At 52.2% G+C, this 18,746-nt stretch overlaps 5 protein-coding genes and 1 non-coding gene across 6 annotated transcripts; 5 read left to right on the top strand and 1 right to left on the bottom strand.

Annotated features, from left to right (window-relative positions):
• Positions 1-187: 187 nt before the first annotated feature.
• Z517_04190 (uncharacterized protein) lies at positions 188-2,113 on the top strand (the record flags this gene model as incomplete). Its single annotated transcript, XM_013429521.1, has 1 exon — positions 188-2,113. The coding sequence occupies one exon, from the start codon at positions 188-190 to the stop codon at positions 2,111-2,113; it is 1,926 nt and encodes a 641-aa protein (XP_013284975.1).
• A 930-nt stretch (positions 2,114-3,043) lies between these two features.
• Positions 3,044-5,431, bottom strand: Z517_04191 (uncharacterized protein; the record flags this gene model as incomplete). Its single annotated transcript, XM_013429522.1, has 1 exon — positions 3,044-5,431. One exon carries the CDS (start codon positions 5,429-5,431, stop codon positions 3,044-3,046), a length of 2,388 nt encoding a protein of 795 aa, XP_013284976.1.
• Positions 5,432-8,931: 3,500 nt separating this feature from the next.
• Positions 8,932-10,386, top strand: Z517_04192 (cystathionine beta-lyase; the record flags this gene model as incomplete). Its single annotated transcript, XM_013429523.1, has 2 exons — positions 8,932-9,150; positions 9,211-10,386. The coding sequence occupies 2 exons, from the start codon at positions 8,932-8,934 to the stop codon at positions 10,384-10,386; spliced, it is 1,395 nt and encodes a 464-aa protein (XP_013284977.1).
• Positions 10,387-11,298: 912 nt separating this feature from the next.
• Positions 11,299-11,443, top strand: Z517_04193. The gene has a single exon. It is a non-coding gene; the product is annotated as a tRNA-Arg (tRNA).
• Positions 11,444-11,949: 506 nt separating this feature from the next.
• On the top strand, positions 11,950-12,882 carry Z517_04194 (uncharacterized protein; the record flags this gene model as incomplete). The annotated part of the gene is made up of 1 exon (XM_013429524.1): positions 11,950-12,882. The coding sequence occupies one exon, from the start codon at positions 11,950-11,952 to the stop codon at positions 12,880-12,882; it is 933 nt and encodes a 310-aa protein (XP_013284978.1).
• A 3,524-nt stretch (positions 12,883-16,406) lies between these two features.
• Z517_04195 (uncharacterized protein) lies at positions 16,407-16,812 on the top strand (the record flags this gene model as incomplete). Its single annotated transcript, XM_013429525.1, has 3 exons — positions 16,407-16,546; positions 16,621-16,685; positions 16,748-16,812. The coding sequence occupies 3 exons, from the start codon at positions 16,407-16,409 to the stop codon at positions 16,810-16,812; spliced, it is 270 nt and encodes an 89-aa protein (XP_013284979.1).
• Positions 16,813-18,746: the final 1,934 nt, after the last annotated feature.

Genomic DNA, 18,746 nt, shown 5'->3' on the forward strand with positions numbered 1-18,746 from the left:
GGTTCTACGGGTACAACTCCTAATCAACAGACCTGTCCGTACTCTTGTCTGTTCTGTATAAAGGAACAAACCAAGCCAGGTCCGCCTGTCAAACACCCCCCTTTGGGATCCATATCCTTTGGGGCCCGTCGGGATCCTCCATGTCGCCGCCAGTCTCCGATGTCTCGCGTTGGTCGCCAGGCCAGCCATGAGCAACAGTTCCCTTAGCGGCCTCTACCAGTCTGCCAATAGTAGCACCTCGACCCTGCGCCCTCGAACCGGTCGTCTGATATCCTACCTGGACGATGAGGGTACTCCTACCCAGTCCACCGCCATATCTACCTCCACGTCCTCTACCCCGCCACTATTCCCCAGCAGAGGCGTCTCCCCCAACGACGCCGCGGTATCGAGGTCCAAGTCGACGGACAGACCGAGGAACGGTCGATCGAGTAAGACACATGCGAGGTCATCCTCGGGCACTTCAACCCCTACCGGAGGAAGTCAGGGCCTGTGGGAGCCATGGACCTCGCTCCAGGGCTTCGCGTCCACGTTATTAGGGAGTGAAGGGGCGGGCCCTTCGAAGGAGAAGGTCGCTGGCTCGTTCAAGAAGCCTCTATGGATGAAACAGGACAACCACTATGGCTCGAAAAGGACCTTGCCACAATGGGGTCCTTCGATTCAGTCCACCACAAATCTCATCCAGGGTAGTGTCGAGGAGCGGCAGGCAATGGTCCAGGCGAAGAAGAGGGAAGCCCTGCTGCTTGCAAGTGCATCAGAGAACCGCGATCGTCTAGGCAAGTTTAAGAGACGTGACTCGGACGCCGAATCTGCCATACCGGCTCCCGCGGACCAGAATGAGGATGCCCTTGTTTACATGCACAAAGTTGAGAAAGGGGACACGCTGGCTGGAATCATCATCAAGTACAACTGCCAGCCTGACCTCTTCCGAAAGGTGAATCGGTTCTGGCCAAACGATAACGTCCAAACACGAACGCATGTTTTGGTCCCGCTGGAAGGCTCCACCATCAAAGGCAGGAGAGTCGAGAGTCCATACCTCTCCAGAGATCTCTTTGATCCAGAGTCCGACCGCCTCTCTCCTCAAGATATCCCCGACGCCAAACTGAAGCACCTCGACTCTCCAGCATCCAACGGTGTTCACAGCTCTTCTCGCGCAAACACGACCGTTTCCTCTGCTCTGACCTCGGAACCGATGTCGCTCATCACCTCTCTCTCCGAAGATGTCGAGTTCAAACATGACTGCTGGGTCATGCTACCCAACTTCAAAGAAGCCACTGAGGTCCTTCGCGTGCCCCGTCGTGCACTGGGCTACTTTCCCCGTGCCCGTCGAAAATCGAACGCCACCCTTACGGCCTCGCCGTCGTCCACGCCCAAAACCTCATTCGATACGCTCCGCCACCCACCCACTCACGCCGCACAGCTTTCTGCCTCGTTAAATGCCTCTCCTGTCCGCCGTCCCAACCTTCCCTCGTCCCGGCTCAGCTCGTCTGGTCGTCAACGCTCTTCCAGTGTCACCGGAGGCACCCCCTTTGCCGAGGCCCTCCGCGGGCCCGGAGGGGTCGGCACCCTTCGCGGTCTTCGCACAGAAGCTTCTCGCCCGGGGCCAGCAGAGGACCCATTGAATCGCAAATTCAACCAATATTTCCCAGACTTCCTGCCACCACCTGGGGAAATCCCCCGGACGGGCTTCAGTGCGAAGATATCCACGTCCCGATCTACGCCCCGCGCGAGCTCCGAGTCTGTACGAAGCCTACGCTCCAACTCAAATAGCGCGGGTTTAACCAGTGACGTCGGCGGCGCGATCGAAGGGTGGATGAGGAAGATGGCCGGCGCGGGAGCAAAGAGGGAACGTAACGGCGCCGTTGACCGAATGGGCGACCTGATCGAACTGGAGACCAACTCGGAATTCCACGAAGACAGGCACATTCAGACAAAGCGGGCCGAAAGCGACGGGGGCGAGGGCGTGGGCGTGGATGAGATAGCAACAACATCCGCCGCTGCCGCCGCCGGCAGCACAACGGGGTCTGCCACCGAAGAAGCGCTCTTGAACGAGAGATTTCCCATGAGGGGCAGAGTGAGGAACGCATACGCCCCTCATCAGAGGTCAGGGGGCTGATTGACTCTTGTCTGTCTGTCTATCTGTCTTTCCGTACTCGTTGTTCGGTATCGGGTACTGGATACTGGATACTGGATACTGGATACTGGATACTGCGAATGAATGATATCTATCTATCATAGGCCATCTATCTCTTATTGGACATGGACATGGGACATGGAGGTGGACAGGATTGGACTTGGACTTTTGGGAGGCTAGAATAACCATCAATCGATCACTCATTCGCCATTGGCCATTTTCTTGCCCACATTCTCCGTCTGACTGTTGTGGATAATATGTACGTGTCAACTGAGTACCTAGTATATTATACTGGTAGCTAGCTAGCTAGCCAGTTAGTGGAACACGACGATGGATGATAAACTAAAGTAAATTGCCATTGACTGCCATTGACTGCCATTGACTGCCATTGCCGTTGTGCCTCACTCAACGCCCTGGCAGCCTCTACTAGGTATACCTTCACATCTCCCACCTCACTGCATTGCCAGATTCGATCGACGATTAGGTTAGGTTAGGATAGACTATCTTTCTGGGGCGGTTGATTCTTAGATGCCATCAAATACCTCTCTCTACACATGCCATCTCATCGACGATCTTACAGCACAATAAATGGATGAGCTGCTCTATATTCACAATATTCTCTCTGTCTCTCTCCTTTCAATCTCTCACTAGCTCCCCACTCCCCGCCCTCTTCCTCTGGCCTTCATGTTCTTGTACATCATGGTCACTTTCTTCAATCAAAATGGCATTTCTCCAATCCACCTTTCCCCCCTCCACTTCTTTCCAAGGTATCAAAAGGGCCTAACTGGCAATAAAGAAAAGGGGAACGACTATTTAAGAAAAATCAGAGTGTGGTGTTTCTTTCGTGAGCGGGCATTGAGTTCCAATCAATTGGTCGCACATCTTCCAGCTGTACAAGGTAGATCTTGCCAATCAGTTCCATCCCAAACTATTCTCAGCCATCACGGGTGGACTGATATACGTCCGTCCGCTTCGTTGAGAATTGCTGCGATCACTTGTCCGAGAGGTCCTTCCACCGAATCGAGTACCATAACTGCCACGTGCCCCAACCATCAGGTTCGACTGTTCACCAGCACGAGGTCCGCGATTCCCTGATTGCATGCTGCTTGACCGTTGGTGGCCAGCCTTTCTTCTCTTGTACCTTCGTGCGACAAGGAACATGGCAGCTCCATAGACTGCGGCACCAGCCACGGCTCCAACGGCAATACCAACTGAAGACGGCCGGATTGGCGAGCTCCCAGAGTCGGAGCCTCCGGGTGTGCCATCATCAGGCGTGCCACTTTGGTCAGAAGTCGTGGCGGCAGAATTTGCCGAGTTAATGGGTGTCCCTCCTCCCGCAATTTGAGATCCAGGCAGAACGGGAATCGAAGGATCAATCATTCCCATCAGAGTTACGACCGACGGGTTGGGGTTGTTGTAGAGATCAGAGTTAGGATTCAGGAGCTGCAGGGAGAGCGTATCGACTTTGTCTGCGGGAATGTATGCCATGGCCAAAGTGGTGATGTAGTTCAAAGTATCCAAAGTGTTGTAAGGCTGCAAATACTGCATCACCACTTGATCAAGGTCAATACCTAATCCGTGGGAAAGACCAACGGGCAGATAAGAGAATATCTGAGACACGGCAGTAGGGGAGGACACCACGAAAGCATAGTTGAGACCGTAATCAAACCCGAGCTGGATCAAGGTCGAGTTTTCTGGCGCGTCAGGTACACCACCTTGTGGTTGAATGACGCGAGGGAGTGTCGTTGGAATGACTGCAGCGCTTGTTGAAGCCGACTTGGACGTCTCAGTGGGGGGAGCCGTCGTAGCAGAGATGATGCTAGAGTCTGGAACAAACACTGTTGCCGAGTCTGTCCCAGTAGGCTTGACGGTGTTGACAGGGATCTCCGAGGTCGTGGCCCTACCAGTCGTGGTGCTTGCAATTGGTGTCGTCAAGTTCCCAACAAACGGCGTCACGGTCGGAGTCACTGTTGGGATAGTTGTAGGAGTTTCAGTAGGGGTCTCAGTAGGTGTGGTAGTCAGTGTGTTGCCGATTGTGTCAGTTGGTGTATCAGTAGGAGTAGTGGTCGCGGTGTTGTTCCCATTACCCCCGGTAACTGTGGGAGTGTCAGTCGGGGTGGTGTTAATATCCGTCGGACCAGTGGGGGTGGTCGTCGGCGTGTCAGTTGGAGTGGTATTGGGCGTAGTAGTCGGTGTTGTAGTTGGTGGCGGTGGAGGAGGGTCGGTCGGAGTATCAGTCGGAGTGGTTGTTGGTGTCCCAGTTGGACCGTCTGTGGGCACATCCGTAGGTGTTGTATTTGGCGTGGTGGTAGGAGGTGCCGTTACCGTGTCCGTGGGAGTATCTGTGGGAGTATCTGTGGGAGTGTCCGTGGGAGTATTGATATCCGTGATAGTGGGTGAGATTGTGGGGGTCGTTGTCACGTCCGAGATGAAGGAGTTGAGGTCAGATGTCACATCAGCTGGACTCGAAGTGGTAGTGCCATCTGTAGAAGTTATGACCGAGTTTGCTGAGCTCACATCAGATGCTATCGAGGACGCAGCTGAAGCAGCTGAGGACAAAGCTGAGGAAATGGACGCGATGTCTGTGCCAGAAGCAGTCGCCGCGACTGATTGCAACGAGCTCGCTACGGACAAGATTGAAGTTGCAGCATCGCTGGCCGATGAGAGAACAGATGAGGCTACAGCAGAGATATCTGTAGTGCTTGCAGTGGCAGTGTCAGTGGCAGTGTCCGTAGCAGTGTCCGTAGATGAATCGGTCGTAATGATGGATCCAAGCCCCAGAGTAATGCCAATCTCGTCAGTGCTCAGACCTGAAGTAGCGATAGATGTAATGCTTGCCGTATCCGCCCCAGTCGAAGTTGTATCACTGTTGATACTAGTAGGGACATCAGTTGCAGACGGGCTGTTGAAAAAGTCCGTAATCGTGGGTACGTTTGTGTCTGTAGCTGAGACTGTGGCAGTGTCCACATCCGTTGCCGTATCAGTATCAGTGCCTGTGTCGGTAGTCTGTGCGTCGGTGCTGGCTGGTGTCGATGTCGTTGTATCGCCCGAGATTTGAGACGCGATTCCAGACAAGGCATCAGATACCGACGATATCAAGCTACCTATTCCCGAGTCCGTAGAGCTGGAGCTGTTGGGGTCGGTCGAGGTGGTCGAATTGTCGAACGTGACTTGCCTCTTCACGACCCTCGGGAAATAGTACCTGGGCTTCAGGTCCGCTCCACGACGATGGGCAGGGACAGCTTCGGCAAAGGATCCTGCCACCACTGCAGCGAACAATGTAAGTGATGAGATCTTCATATCTTGAAGGTCGTTGTCTGGGAGGTTTCTGGAGAGTCGGTCAGCAAAACGTCTGGCAGCTTTGTTCTGGCCTTTGCTTACTTCAGATCTTCTTGTGAAACGAGTGTATATGGTGAGAGTTGTTTAAAGGAGCGGCTAGGATCAAATGACCCTGATCTGTATCTCGAAAGAACCGTCCCAGACGATTTCTTGCGCTTCCGTCTTCTTCGCGGAGTTGTTCAAGCCAGTCTGATTTGGTCGAGGTATAAAACTGAGAGCAGGCTCACTGGCTGTCGAAATTTGTGATAATAAGAATTCCTTTGTCCGTCAGGTGCGCAAAGTGACAAAGTCGAACGATCAAAGGCCTCGAACCATATATTTTTGGCGACTTCTTTGACCCCCGGATGGCCCGTGTCTTTCCAACAAAGGGATCTGATCTAAGCTATACTCCTCCTCGAATTGTTGGGCCAGCCAATTGCTCGCGAAGACAAAGATGGTATCCAAAGAGCTGCTGTCGGCGATTTGAAGACTCGATCTGTCGACTCCAGACACGACAGGGTGATCTTCCGGGAAGGGACTGGCAGCAATGCTGTAGAGTGCGTCCAAGAGGTGGAAAGAATTAAAGAGCGTGATCGATCGTGTCAAAATAGGCCGGACGTCGACGGTCTAAAGGAATGAACGCGAGCACGTCGGACTCGGTGCTGGCAAAATTGCTTGGACACGAAAGGGATGAAGAACCGCAGCCGTCGAGGCGGAGTTGGCAGGTCGAAAGGGAGGATTATCGGTCGCAGAACGAGAGACGGCGACCACGGCGACGTTGACGGATCATCGAGGCTCGATGATGAGGGCGTGCAGGCGTGAATGGAGAGTGCAAAGGACAGGTGAGAAGGAAGGCATTGTCAAAGGACGTGTCGAAAGGGAGAGGCTGAATGGAGTCCGTGTACGTGATGGGAAAGGAGTGACGAGGCAAGGCCAACAAGCCAACAAGCGCAGTTGCTAAGCCCAAGCGGTGGCTGTTGGTCGAGACAAGGGCACGCCAGCGGCTCCTGGGGGGCAAACTCAAACGGAGAGATCTTGGGGAGTTAGTGGACTCGGCCCAACCAAAGGTGGCCGCGACGGAGATATCTCTCAGGCACTCTACCCAGTGCACCCAGTGGTTATTTTCCGAGTATAACGAGTAACCTGTCCGTTACAGCCACGGGCCCCACTAAAGCGGACCTCGGGCTACTCACGGGCGCTCCTTGTTGCGCCTGTACCCTAGGACCTACACTAGTTAAAGGATCCAGACGCTAAGCCCGTACCTGCAGCGCCAAATACCACCAAGACTCGTACTTGTACCGCACTTCAAAGCCTGGGGGCTGGCTCAGCCTCCTCTTGTTAGGCCATTGATTTCGCCTTTTACCGTTACTGGGTTCTGATCTCCTCGCTTCTATTGCACCCAATTTCACACCCCAATCTCGTTACCACGCCGTGGCTCGCCTTTGGCTGCAGCGTGGCTTTTCATTACCTGATCCTCTGCGACTAACGAGGATCTGCAGTCTTCGCATGAGTACATACTCGTCCTTGTGTTGTGGCTCATTGAGAGCATGTCCAGCGAGCGTGACGGTCGGGGATTCTGACCGCCTTGTCTGTGGCCGAAACATGCATCGAAACAGTCTGTGCTTCCGCTGTGCTGCCGGCATGCTCGCCGCTCTGAGACCATCGGGCTCGAAAATTCTGACGAGAGCCACAGGGCAGGGTTGAAGTTGCTTCAAGGTGAGTCCTTGTCGACCGGGACGCTGAGCTGCCAGTAAGAGACCAGGCACGTAACACTATGCCCAAGCAAGCAATTTTAGCACCAGGAACCAGGAGCTTACTGGAGCCCAATCGCGTGTCAGCCAGACGCCGGTCGAAAACAATGGGGCTTTTGAGGGTGAGAGGGATTGGTTCAAATTCTCCTCCACCATCTTCTCCATCTGGCGCCCCGTTGGTAATTGTGATTACTGGTCATAGTCGAGGAGAAGAAAGGGATGGGTTTGCTTTTGAAAACATACCACCACCGTCATCGGCTGGTTCGGACACAACATATGCGGTATGCATTGACGAGACGTTGTGCCATGCGAGGAATGTACTCGGTACGAGGCACAACAACAGCATTCCACATGAAAACATGCACACACATGTTGGTCCCGCTGACTGTGTTTCATTACCCAAGGGGGCTGAACCAAGAAGCTGCAGCAAAAGAGCCACCCTGCTCCCTGTCAGTCCTGCTTAAGCTTTTGTGAAATCTCTGCAATGTTTGGGGCGTGCACATTCTTCATCCTTGATCATATCTTCTGATGACCCTGGGGTTTCATGCTCCGTCCCTCGTCCATGGCTCCAGAACCCGTTAGCTGTCAGCGTTTCACGCCCTGGAACATTCTATCGCATTGGTCTAGTGATCGTCGCCCGGACCACATGGCGTGCAGTCTGTTGATCAACATATTCGAACTGGTTGACAAAGGACAGAAGATGATCGAATTATCATGCTGGTTGTGAGGTAGCATGGGATAGCTCTCCCAGTAATAGTACTCGGTGCCTCGGGCAGATTTCTAACGCGACAACTCCTTCGTTTTCGATTACTCTCTAGGTACCGAGTACTCAGTACTTGGCTTTGGATATCGATAGAGTATTGGGTTATAAAGTGCCGATATTATGGCAAACCTCCGACATGAATCAATGACTGACAAGATATTGTACAAGGACTCGTATCTATCGATAGGCTCTTCATCAAGCTTATACGTGGTCTCCTCCCCCACATGAGAGATTTCGGTAGAGTTTGAGATGTATCCGAACTGTTTCTTCTATGTATAGTCTCTACTAAGCACATCTGGAACAGTGGTCAAGCCGGCCACAATCTAGGATATAGTATGCATTCTTTTGAAAATACACCTTTTCAACCCTCATCTTGTGCATCGGGAGATTTCGTGGACAGTTTGCCGTGGCGAGACTGCCTCGGTAAAATATTCAGCCCAGGGATTGTGTGTAGGGTCTTCGCGGGGAAGGATGTAGACAGCGAAATGGTCCGAATTGCAAACGTACGAATTTGATATCACGGGACTGGGAAACATGTCCTTTTGCGCCCGTCTGTGCCAACGAAAGATTTGGGATGTGTTTTGCCGAAGTCGGCACTCAGCTGAGGTGCCTGAGTGTGGCCGAAGGAAGGGGAAGTGAGTCGTGTGGGAAGGAAAACTGCCCCCCCCCCCCAGATTTATCCCGAGCACGTCATTTGCTCTGGGTGGCTCTCCTCGCCTTTTTTGTCCCGGACAACAGCGAAAATTGCTCCACCTTCGGTACATGCAAACCACTCACCACATCGGACGACTTCTTCTGCGCCCTCCTCGTCCATTGTCTCTAGCTATTCAGTGTGACACCTCGAGTCTGTCGCCATTAGCTGTGAGAAGCAAACAAGCAGTTTCGCTCTCATATGTCATTGAATATATTGATCAGTACTCTACAAGTCGTCGAGCTTGTGCCTCCGCCACCCTTCGACCCCCGCCATCATGTCTGAGTCAGGGTCGTCTTCCACACCGCCCTTGAAGAATCCCAAGCTCAGCGCAATGAGCAAAGCTTTCTCCCAGGTAGATCTGGACGGGCATGATCTACCGCCTTCACCTACCCCGTCCAGTCCGAGAAGTGGTCGACAATACGCCATTGCGACACAACTCGTCTATTCAGAGGGGAACGACCAGTACAATGCAAGCAGCGTGCCCATATACCAGGTTAGTGTTGATCAGCGGTGATGAGGAACTTAAGGGCGACGCTCGCTAACAACCATACAGTCTGCCACCTTCAAACAGACCTCGGCCACTGGCGGAGTCTCCGACTATGACTATACTCGCAGCGGCAACCCAACTCGCACCCACCTAGAAAAACACCTTGCAAAGATCATGCGCGCCAAAAGAGCGCTGGTTGTCTCTTCAGGCATGGGTGCACTTGATGTCATTACTCGCCAGTTGAAACCGGGGGATGAGGTTGTGACAGGAGACGATCTATATGGTGGAACAAACAGATTGCTCAAGTATCTGTCCACGCACGGCGGAATCATCGTCCACCATGTCGACACAACCACACCTGAAAAGGTGAAGGAGGTGCTGAACGAGAAAACGGCCATGGTCCTGCTTGAGACACCTACCAACCCTCTGATCAAGATTGTTGATATCCCCACGATCGCCAATTACGCCCACGCTGCCAATCCAGCCAGCCTTGTCATCGTGGACAACACCATGTTGTCACCATTACTCCAGAATCCCTTGGAACTCGGCGCAGATGTGGTCTACGAATCTGGCACGAAGTATCTGTCTGGCCACCACGACTTGATGGCTGGTGTGCTTGCCGTCAACGATGAAGCGCTGGGGGAGAAGCTTTACTTCACCATCAATGCCTCAGGTTGCGGCCTCGCTCCGTTTGACTGCTGGCTCCTCATGCGTGGCATCAAGACATTGAAGGTCCGAATGGACGCACAACAGGCAAATGCCATGATGATCGCCCGGTTCCTGGAATCCGCAGGCTTTAAAGTGCGCTACCCAGGACTGAAGAGCCATCCTCAGTATGATCTCTTCCGCTCTATCGCTCGGGGGCCCGGTGCAGTCTTGTCATTCGAAACTGGAGACATCCAGCTGTCTGAGCGGATTGTCGAGTCTGCAAAACTGTGGGCTATCAGTGTGAGTTTTGGCTGCGTCAATTCGCTCATCAGCATGCCGTGCCGTATGAGCCACGCCAGCATCGATGCTAAGACGCGCAAAGAGCGCGGGGTGCCTGAAGATTTGATCCGATTGTGCGTAGGGATCGAAGACGGAGAGGATCTCTTGGATGATTTACGAAGTGCACTGGTGCAGTCGGGTGCCATGAACGTCACGCTTGATGGGATTTATGCAAAGAATGTAACAACAGGGGTTGAACATCCCGAAGAGGGCGAGCATCTGGCCGCAGAAGCTGCGGCAGACAATGAGCCTTAACGATGGACGCCGTCGATTTCAGATCAAAGAGCCGAGGAATAAACAAAAGAAATGAGAGGGAATTGTCTCTCGCGAGGCAACAAAAGGCGAGCTTGAACTGGCGCTGGTGTTAATGTTTCATGCTACAATTCTGTTATGCTCATCTGGCGGTGCGCCTTTTGGGTTTGGATCCTGCGCAAGACCAGAGACAAACATGTACTCGGTAGACTGGCGGACGAGGTACATAGGCTCCTCTAAAACGAAGCGCGATGATTGAAATGAGGTGATCAACGTACTCGGTATATGTATATGCAACGATCCACCTGGTCATCCGGTAATTGAACAGAGAACAGAACACTACAGAACAGAGCCTTCACCTCCGCCTCACCGCAATTCCTTTCCTTTCGCACGATCGGAGGAAAGGAAGACGAGGTGGTCTAGGTCCGTCTATCTAGAAATGCCTCGCACTCGTGGCGCCTTGATAGATCCACCGCCGCAAGGACCTACCGGTACAAGAATAAGTCCCAAGACCAAGTAAGTACTCGGTACAAATATCCGCCATGGAATCAGACGATGTCACGAGGTATTCGGTACCTACAGTACATACTTGTACAAGTAGGTGCTACGGTACCACAAGTCACATGCACCTAGGAACTCGGGAGAGAGGTTAGTTGGTAGGTAGAGAGACAAAGTGGACTGATAGCGAGAAAACCAGAATCCAACCATATCATCCTCACTCGGACTTATCTTTGGTATCGATACTTTGTACGGGCGATAGGCAAGACGGAAGGCAAGATAGGTGGCCCCGAATTCCCAGATCACGTGAACTAAAACTTAACTTTATATGGTTTACCATCGCAAATGTTACTTAGAATTCTGCCAAATCTCAACACAGATTTTCGAGTCCGTTTTTCCAAAGCCTCGCACAAGAAAGGGGGATTGGCGCAATGGTAGCGCGTGGCTCTCCTACTCATTTCATCTACCCTTCATGGTATATTTGATGAAACACCAATGACCATGGATCAAAAATGAAATAGGAAAAAAGCCAAGGTTGTGGGTTCGAGTCCCATGTTCCTCGTTTTTTTCCGGGTGAGCTCTGAGGATAGCGGATCTTTTTGGAGGGATTTATTTTTCGTGCGAGTAGCTACAAGTACATACAAGGTACATACATAATAGATACAAGAAGAGAGATGGAAAAGGGACGGGCTTGCCTGGGTCAGAACACGTGCCAGGAATATTGGGGAAAGAGTATCCGGATGAACTTCGGGATTCTATTCCGGCGAAAAGACTGCCCTACTGCCCTATCCTACTCGGGTACAGCGTCTGGACATCTCCGTGTTAGTCTTTCGAGTATCTCGTCCTCCAGACTAAAGACAACAGGTCGAAACCTATCAAGCTCAAGCGGCCAATCCAAGTTCATTTCGGGCGCATAGGGTTCCTCTCAGCGTGAGCAACACCTGCTGCATCAGCACAATCTGCAAAAAGTGCCAAAATCATTCGTGCCTGGGTGTTGTGGTGGGTGTCCTAAACACGGCCGTCGACGAGCTGAGGCAAGCCAACAACAGAACGACAATCATTGGCGAGATGCCGTTCTCCCATCATTCCCACTCTGGCCAGTTCTGTGCGGATCACGCTCGAGACTCTCTCGAAGAGGTGATCCAGACGGCCATATCCAAAAATATGTCCATCTTTGCCCTGACCGAGCACATGCCCCGACACGAACAAGACCGCTACCCGGGAGAGACAAACACCCTGGAGATGCACTTCGCCAACGAAGCGGCATACATTGCAGAGGCCCTCCGTTTGCGCCAAAAGTACAAGGATAGGATAGGGCTGCCCTTAGGGTTTGAAGGCGAATGGATCCGACCCGAGTCCGAGGAGTTGATCAAGCAGAGTCTGGACAAGCACCCCTATGACTTCTTCGTCGGATCGGTCCACCATGTCCACATGATCCCAATCGACTACGACGGCTCCATGTATCGCGACGCCCGACTAAAGGCCGGTGGAACAGATGAGAGGCTCTTTGAAGATTACTTTGACGCCCAATTTGACATGTTGCGGGCCCTCAGACCTCCTGTGGTTGGGCACTTTGATCTCATCCGGCTCAAGAGTGACGATCCGAACCAGAGTTTCAAGGACATGATGGGTGTATGGACACGGATATCAAGGAACCTGGACTGCATCGCCGGGTACGGTGGAATCCTCGAGATAAACTCGTCGGCGTTGAGGAAGGGCCTGGACGAGCCGTACCCCAAGGCAGAGATTTGCCAGGCTGCGCTGGAGAGAGGCATCCGTTTTTGCTTATCCGATGACAGTCACGGCGTAGACCAGGTTGCTCATAGCTATGCAGGTGTCCTGGCCTTCTTGGAAAAGGTCGGCATCCGTTCCGTAGCGTTTCTGAGCCACCGGGATCTCGGTACGGGACAAGGCCAGATACACGACCGCGATCGCTTTCAGACCCTGCATACTGAGCAGATGGGGCTGAAAGAGCTTAAGGAACACAAATTCTGGGCGTAAGTGTAAATGATTGGGCTTGTGCCACCTGGCAACATCTGATACAAAATATGTCGTTAAGACCTCCTGTATACGGGTTCTGGAATATCGGACACGATTCCCATTAGTTGTCGGGCGGGCGGAGGTTGGAGTGCTTGTGGCCTCCCGCGGTTCCCGGTCTGGCCAGGAGGTCTATAAACTCTGTTCAAGGAGGGCAAGATTTCCAGCCACCAAAAGGGAACTGTCGACAGCAAGAAGCTGCGGACCAGCTGAGCCAGGATGGACGCATGCTGGTGATTTACAGAAAACCCGCGTACAATGTTTCGGGATGTGGGATCATGGGACATCTGAGACGGCACGAAGACCGGCATTTGAACCCTAGGCTAAAATATTGTCAGAAAAAAATACAGAACTGGGTGTCATGAAGCTTGTGTGCGTCGACGTGTGCATGCTGTCTACCAACAAGCCCGGAGGATGGACGATATCCGAAGTTCAGGAGCAGCGCCTAAGCAGTAAGGGCAATGGCTTGCAAAGTGATTTGTATTTCAAGCGAAGAAATTGACGCCTTGCTGCCCACGGGGATAAGCGGAGACTTGGGGGTGGACCGAACCATGGTCCCCGAGACCTGCACTGTGCGAGTCCGCTTCCCCATGTCAAGGTGTCCCGTTCATGTGCAACGAGTCACTGTGGACGGGTGAATCGCTGTGCCGGCACTCATCTGCGAAGGAAAGACTGGTCACGGCGACCATGTGTAAGCGAATGAAACAATATGGCAGAAAGCCCGACGAGCTGGAACGACCCCAACTAAACCATGATGTCTTGGTGTAGTTTTTGACTTTACCACCACGCATAGCAGGGGGATGTATGTTCCGGTGCGCATATACGAGGTTGAAGGAGTATAGCTCGATTCCGAGAACAGAACAACTTGGGTCGATCTCTCGAAAGTGTAGCATGATCGGTATGTGTCATGTCGAGATTGGATGGCCTGCTCTCAATGGACCAAGATCTCGGTAAGGCTGATACCCCGAGCCCCATGCACAGATGATGGACGAGGTAGTGATCGCCAACTGGCAACACTCGTTTGGTCGGGACGGATGATGACGCGGTTCTCGCAAACCAGGGAGGATTTCTTGGATGATGGTCACTGGTCAGGCAGCAACCTGCGATTGGATAAGTCCTATCAAGCGGTGAGTCGAAGCATTTTTCCAGCAGCAATGGGAAGAGCACGAGCCGTCCTCGAAATGGACATTCACGCCGACAGAAAGTTCGGAGAGAGTGATCAGCAAGCAGCAGATGCTGCAGACAGGCAGTTAGCGGGCCAGAATCTCGCGCTAGGCATGCAGGATGCACCAAGAAGCAAGTGAGAAAGGAGAGACGGCTTCGATGGCGTCTCCGCATGATCAGCATCGCGGCAAAGCACCGATGTATGAGGGATGCGCGTGAAAGGTTACACAAGAGGTCACTCCCTACAATTTCCGAATTAGGGGAACACACTTGTGGGTTGAAAAGGTCCATGATTCGAGGTAAAGAAGGGATGGGATGGGGGTGCAAAGACGAGGATTTGCGTAGCGCCAGTAGTAGCGTCGACGAAGTTAGCGAGTGTACGTGGGACAAGTAGGTACTTGGTACCACAAGGTACAAGATGCGAAGATGCATGGTATGGTACCCAGTGAGTGAGTACTCGTACGAGTGCTAGGGTTAGGTACCTACCTAGGTATGTACTTAGGTCGTGGTAGACAACTCGACAAGTAATCACGTCATGCACCAACAGGCAGCAGCCGGCAGCCCTAGTGAGCCACTGACCCCAGCGGTTGAAGTGATGACGGAAGGTGAACTTGTCCCCCTCCCCCCCCCTCGAGAGAATCTAGGCAATTCAACCCGTACCCTTGGGTACCTTCGGGCCTAGGCACTTGGTCGTAAACTTGTACTATAGGTACAAGTCGATGCCTAGATGGTACTCGTTAAACTGTTGGTTCAACAGTACCTACCTACCTACCTACCTGCCTACCGACCTACGGAGTACTTCAAAGTTTTTATCTTTTTTGCTACCGGGTAAGGAGCTGAAAGGGTTGCCCCGCGGTCGCAAACCACTGTACTGGCACCTGGCATTATAGGTACCCATGACCATGGCTCCCTTCTCTCGCCCAAGTTGGTATTGTTGGGCCCACCTCATCCGTCCCTCGTCCCTTGCCTGCCCCTCCAAAAGACTTTTTGTGATGCGCCTCTTTCGCCTGTTTGCTACTAACAACTACGAACTAAACAGATCCTGGTAGTTGGTAGGTAGGTCCTTGTAAATTTTTTTTTTTTTTGCCCTTCTCCCCAAGATCGGTATCTTGTACACTCCCGTTTCCCTTATTCCTCTTTTTCTTTTTTTCCAAATCGCCCAACCCATCCTGCATCTCCGTTGCTGCATGTCTGACTCAGGGTTCTTCTCATCCGATCTCAGCCGAAGACTTTCTTTTGTACCTTCCCCCCCTTTTGAATTTTTTCCAATGCATCAGATCCCCCCTTCTGCCCCCCTCCCTCCTTGACCTCTTTGCCCCCCCCGCCCTGCGGATCCCGCCTCGCATGCACCGACCTTCAGGTGTTCAAATACCCCTGCTTGGTTAGCGCCCCTCCATCCCTTGTCCCCCGACGACTTGTTCAAACTTCGGATCTCTGTGCGAGGTGGTCTTCGCCTTGTGGATGCTATCTCGTCACTCCGTCCCATCCTGCTCAGCCCCCTTCGATGCCCCTCGAATCCGGGTGTGTGTCCATCTGACTGAGCTTGAGTCTATTCGGGAAGTCAATTCCTTGCCGGCGTCTGCCACTCACACGTGCGAACTCAACCAAGAATACAAGGATACCTCTGTCTGTTTTTTTCTCGTCGTTTGCTGTGGCTTCATCATGGACTGCTTCGGCCGCAATTTTATTCGCGCAGAATTTCACCGATAAGTTGGTAGCCCTTGCTGTTTACAAAAGGGAAAAGGGCAATAACCACTCAACACACTCGTCCCCCCTTGATCCTGCCGCTTGTATTACGCTTCACTTCTAACTGGTACCAGCCTCAACCTGTCGCAGTTCCCTGCGCACCCCGTCATCCCGTCACACACCCTGTCAACCAACTCCCCCTCCCAGCTCCCACCGCCCTCGTTCCTAGCGAGCTAGTCAGCCCATCCACTTCCTCTCACTCGCTCCAACTATTGCCTCCCACTGCCCACTGCGCTGGCTACGTCCCTGCCAAGGCCCTTTCAGAGCTGATCAGGCTCGTAATTCAAATTCCTGCTATCAACCAGCGAAGTGACTTCATGCAACTGGCCCACCCCCGTTGCCCCTGCTTCCCCACCAGTTTCCTGATTGTCAACAAGTACCTGACCTAGGTATTCAACCGCTATCCCGTTGCCCGCTGCCCGATATATTCAGCGCCTGGCTCTCTCCTTCACTTTCTCCCAAAACTTTCCGAGCCCCAGTCTCCCGTCTCGCAAATCCCTTCGAGGGTCCCTCATTCCGCCTTCAAACTACCGGTGCTCTCCTGAGAGAACAGCCCTCCCTCAGTTCGACAAACGGTCATGGCGTCAGAATTCAACAAGAAGCTCCTCTCCGAGGGTAACAGGACCGACTTCCCGAAGAAAGGTGACGAGGTCATCATCGAATACACTGGCTGGCTATACGATGCTTCGAAACCCGAGAAAGAATACAAGGGCAACGAGTAATGCCTCCCCACCCACAAATGGCTCCCTGACTCCCTCCCCCCAAGAACTGCTACTGACCTTGTTCAATCAGGTTCGACAGCTCAGTTGGACGAGGGGCTTTCCAGACCCAAATTGGGGTTGGCAGAGTCATTCAAGGTATGTGTTACACAAAGGAAATTAGACTTCCAGCCCGCTCTTTCTAACCCCGGTTCCCACAGGCTGGGATCACGGCGTGCTGCAAATGTCGTTGGGCGAGAAGAGCAGATTGACAATCCCTGGGTAAGTCTGTCCCGAGACCTTTGGTCGTTTGTTTTACTTCACCGCCACTCTTGCTGGAGGAATTTCCCCACGATATCTGGGACGTTTTTGGAGAAGGCTAGCTCTATCACTACCACGTTGGAGTTGGGAGCCTCGGCGACTACGCTTGTGTCATTGTCCAAGCCTTCAGTCGAATTGGAATAGCTGACGTTTTCCATCCAGGTATATGGCGTACGGCGACCGGTGAGTAACAAAGTACCCGACCGAAAACACCTCCCTCCTTTGCTGTTACTGTGGGACCACCTTGGGTGGTATCGAGACATTGGTTGGGCTGAAACTCTGCGACTTGATCGCGATTGTCTTATGTCTGGAACGTGGAAGACCACGACTCTTCAGTCTTCACTCATCAAATGACTCGGACGTTACTTCCCACGCTCGATAAACTCGTCCGAAATGTTACCGTCACCTCACTTTCTGTCGGCTAACTGGTGGTGTGACATGTAGTGGTTTCCCCGGTCTCATCCCGAAAAACGCCACCCTCATTTTGTGAGTCCCGTGCTTGCCTGTGTCTCCAGTAGCAAGTTTGCAGAACTGGTCCATTGAGCCGGTGGTTGATTTTTGTACTATGGCCTGCTGACATGGTGCCCTAGTGATGTCCACCTGCTGGCAATCAATAACAAGAAGGCATGAGTTTCATATTTTTCAAAGACGTTCAGTTTCTAAAGTCGAGGTGAACACATCCTCCGGGCTTTACGGCATCCTTGGGGGGTGGTTGCTTTCCAAATTAATCGCGTTTGGTCAATCAATATGTTCCAAGTGTATCGATTTGTTGTAACCATGGGATGGCACAGGGAATGATGGAATCTCCCTCGAATGGCAGCAGATAGCATGGTTGCTAGACAGTCACTTTCAAGGCAGGATGTTTGATTTCGACACCTTTTACTTCCTTGATGCGCTACTCTCACTGGAGTCCGGAAGCAACTTGCCAGGAAATCCAGCTCTTCAAGCAGAAGAAACCACCAGAAAGCATCAGATATTTCACGTTATCTCCGCCTCCTGATCTGGTTCTATTGGCTCCTACCAAGTATCGATTGCTTACCGTTAGCTCAGCGACCGACAGACTGTTTTACTCTTTATCACTCATCGACTGCCGCTTACCCAAGTCCATTCGTGTATAGTACAATTCATGAATTTAGAATCAGACGGCCTTCCTCTAGTGTCTTGTGCTGGTCCCCTCTCCCACGGAACAAATTCCACATTACGCAAGCATTTCTGTGTGTAGATCCTATGTTTGAGAGGTCTGTTCGGGGTATCTTTGTCCTCGCAATTGAACAATATTGGTGGTCAGTCGAAATCCAAAGAGGAAAAAAATTAGGAAAAAATTGGGAAAAGGAAAGAAAAGGAAAAGATAAGACAAGAAAACAGCAAGGAAGGCCAATGAGTGTCAAGAAAGCCAACGAAAGATATCCAGGCCAAACACCGACCAAGGGACTTTTACGAGTGTCCTTGTACTCTTAGAAGTACCTACTTATGAAGGACCAGAATATGAAGCGGGCTGTGAATTGTTGTGAAGTATTGCGAAGATTGTGTGATGCATTAAGAGAGACTACCCACGCTGCCACGGTTTTTTTCTCTCTTTCTATCACTCTCTCGTTCCATCACCCTGTCGCCTCGCCTCCGCTTTCGTCTCCGCTGCGCCGCGCTGCCGCTTCGTTCTTGTTCTTGTTCTTGTTCTTGTCTTCGCTCTCGTTTTTTTTTTTTTTTTTTTTTTTTTTGAGTTCTATCTATCTGAAACAAGTCCAAGATTTGCGCGACCAGAGTACTGGTACTCCTTGTACAAGTACCTAATACTTGGGACTTGTTCTTGGTGATGACGTTCCCTCCCAGCTGGGAAAATTCCCATTTCGTTTTCCTGCTTGGAAACTCTGAACAGTCAACTTTACCTCGTACAGTAGGCTA

Source organism: Fonsecaea pedrosoi (genome assembly GCF_000835455.1).
Source record: "Fonsecaea pedrosoi CBS 271.37 unplaced genomic scaffold supercont1.3, whole genome shotgun sequence".
Classification (NCBI taxonomy): Eukaryota; Fungi; Ascomycota; class Eurotiomycetes; order Chaetothyriales; family Herpotrichiellaceae; genus Fonsecaea; species Fonsecaea pedrosoi.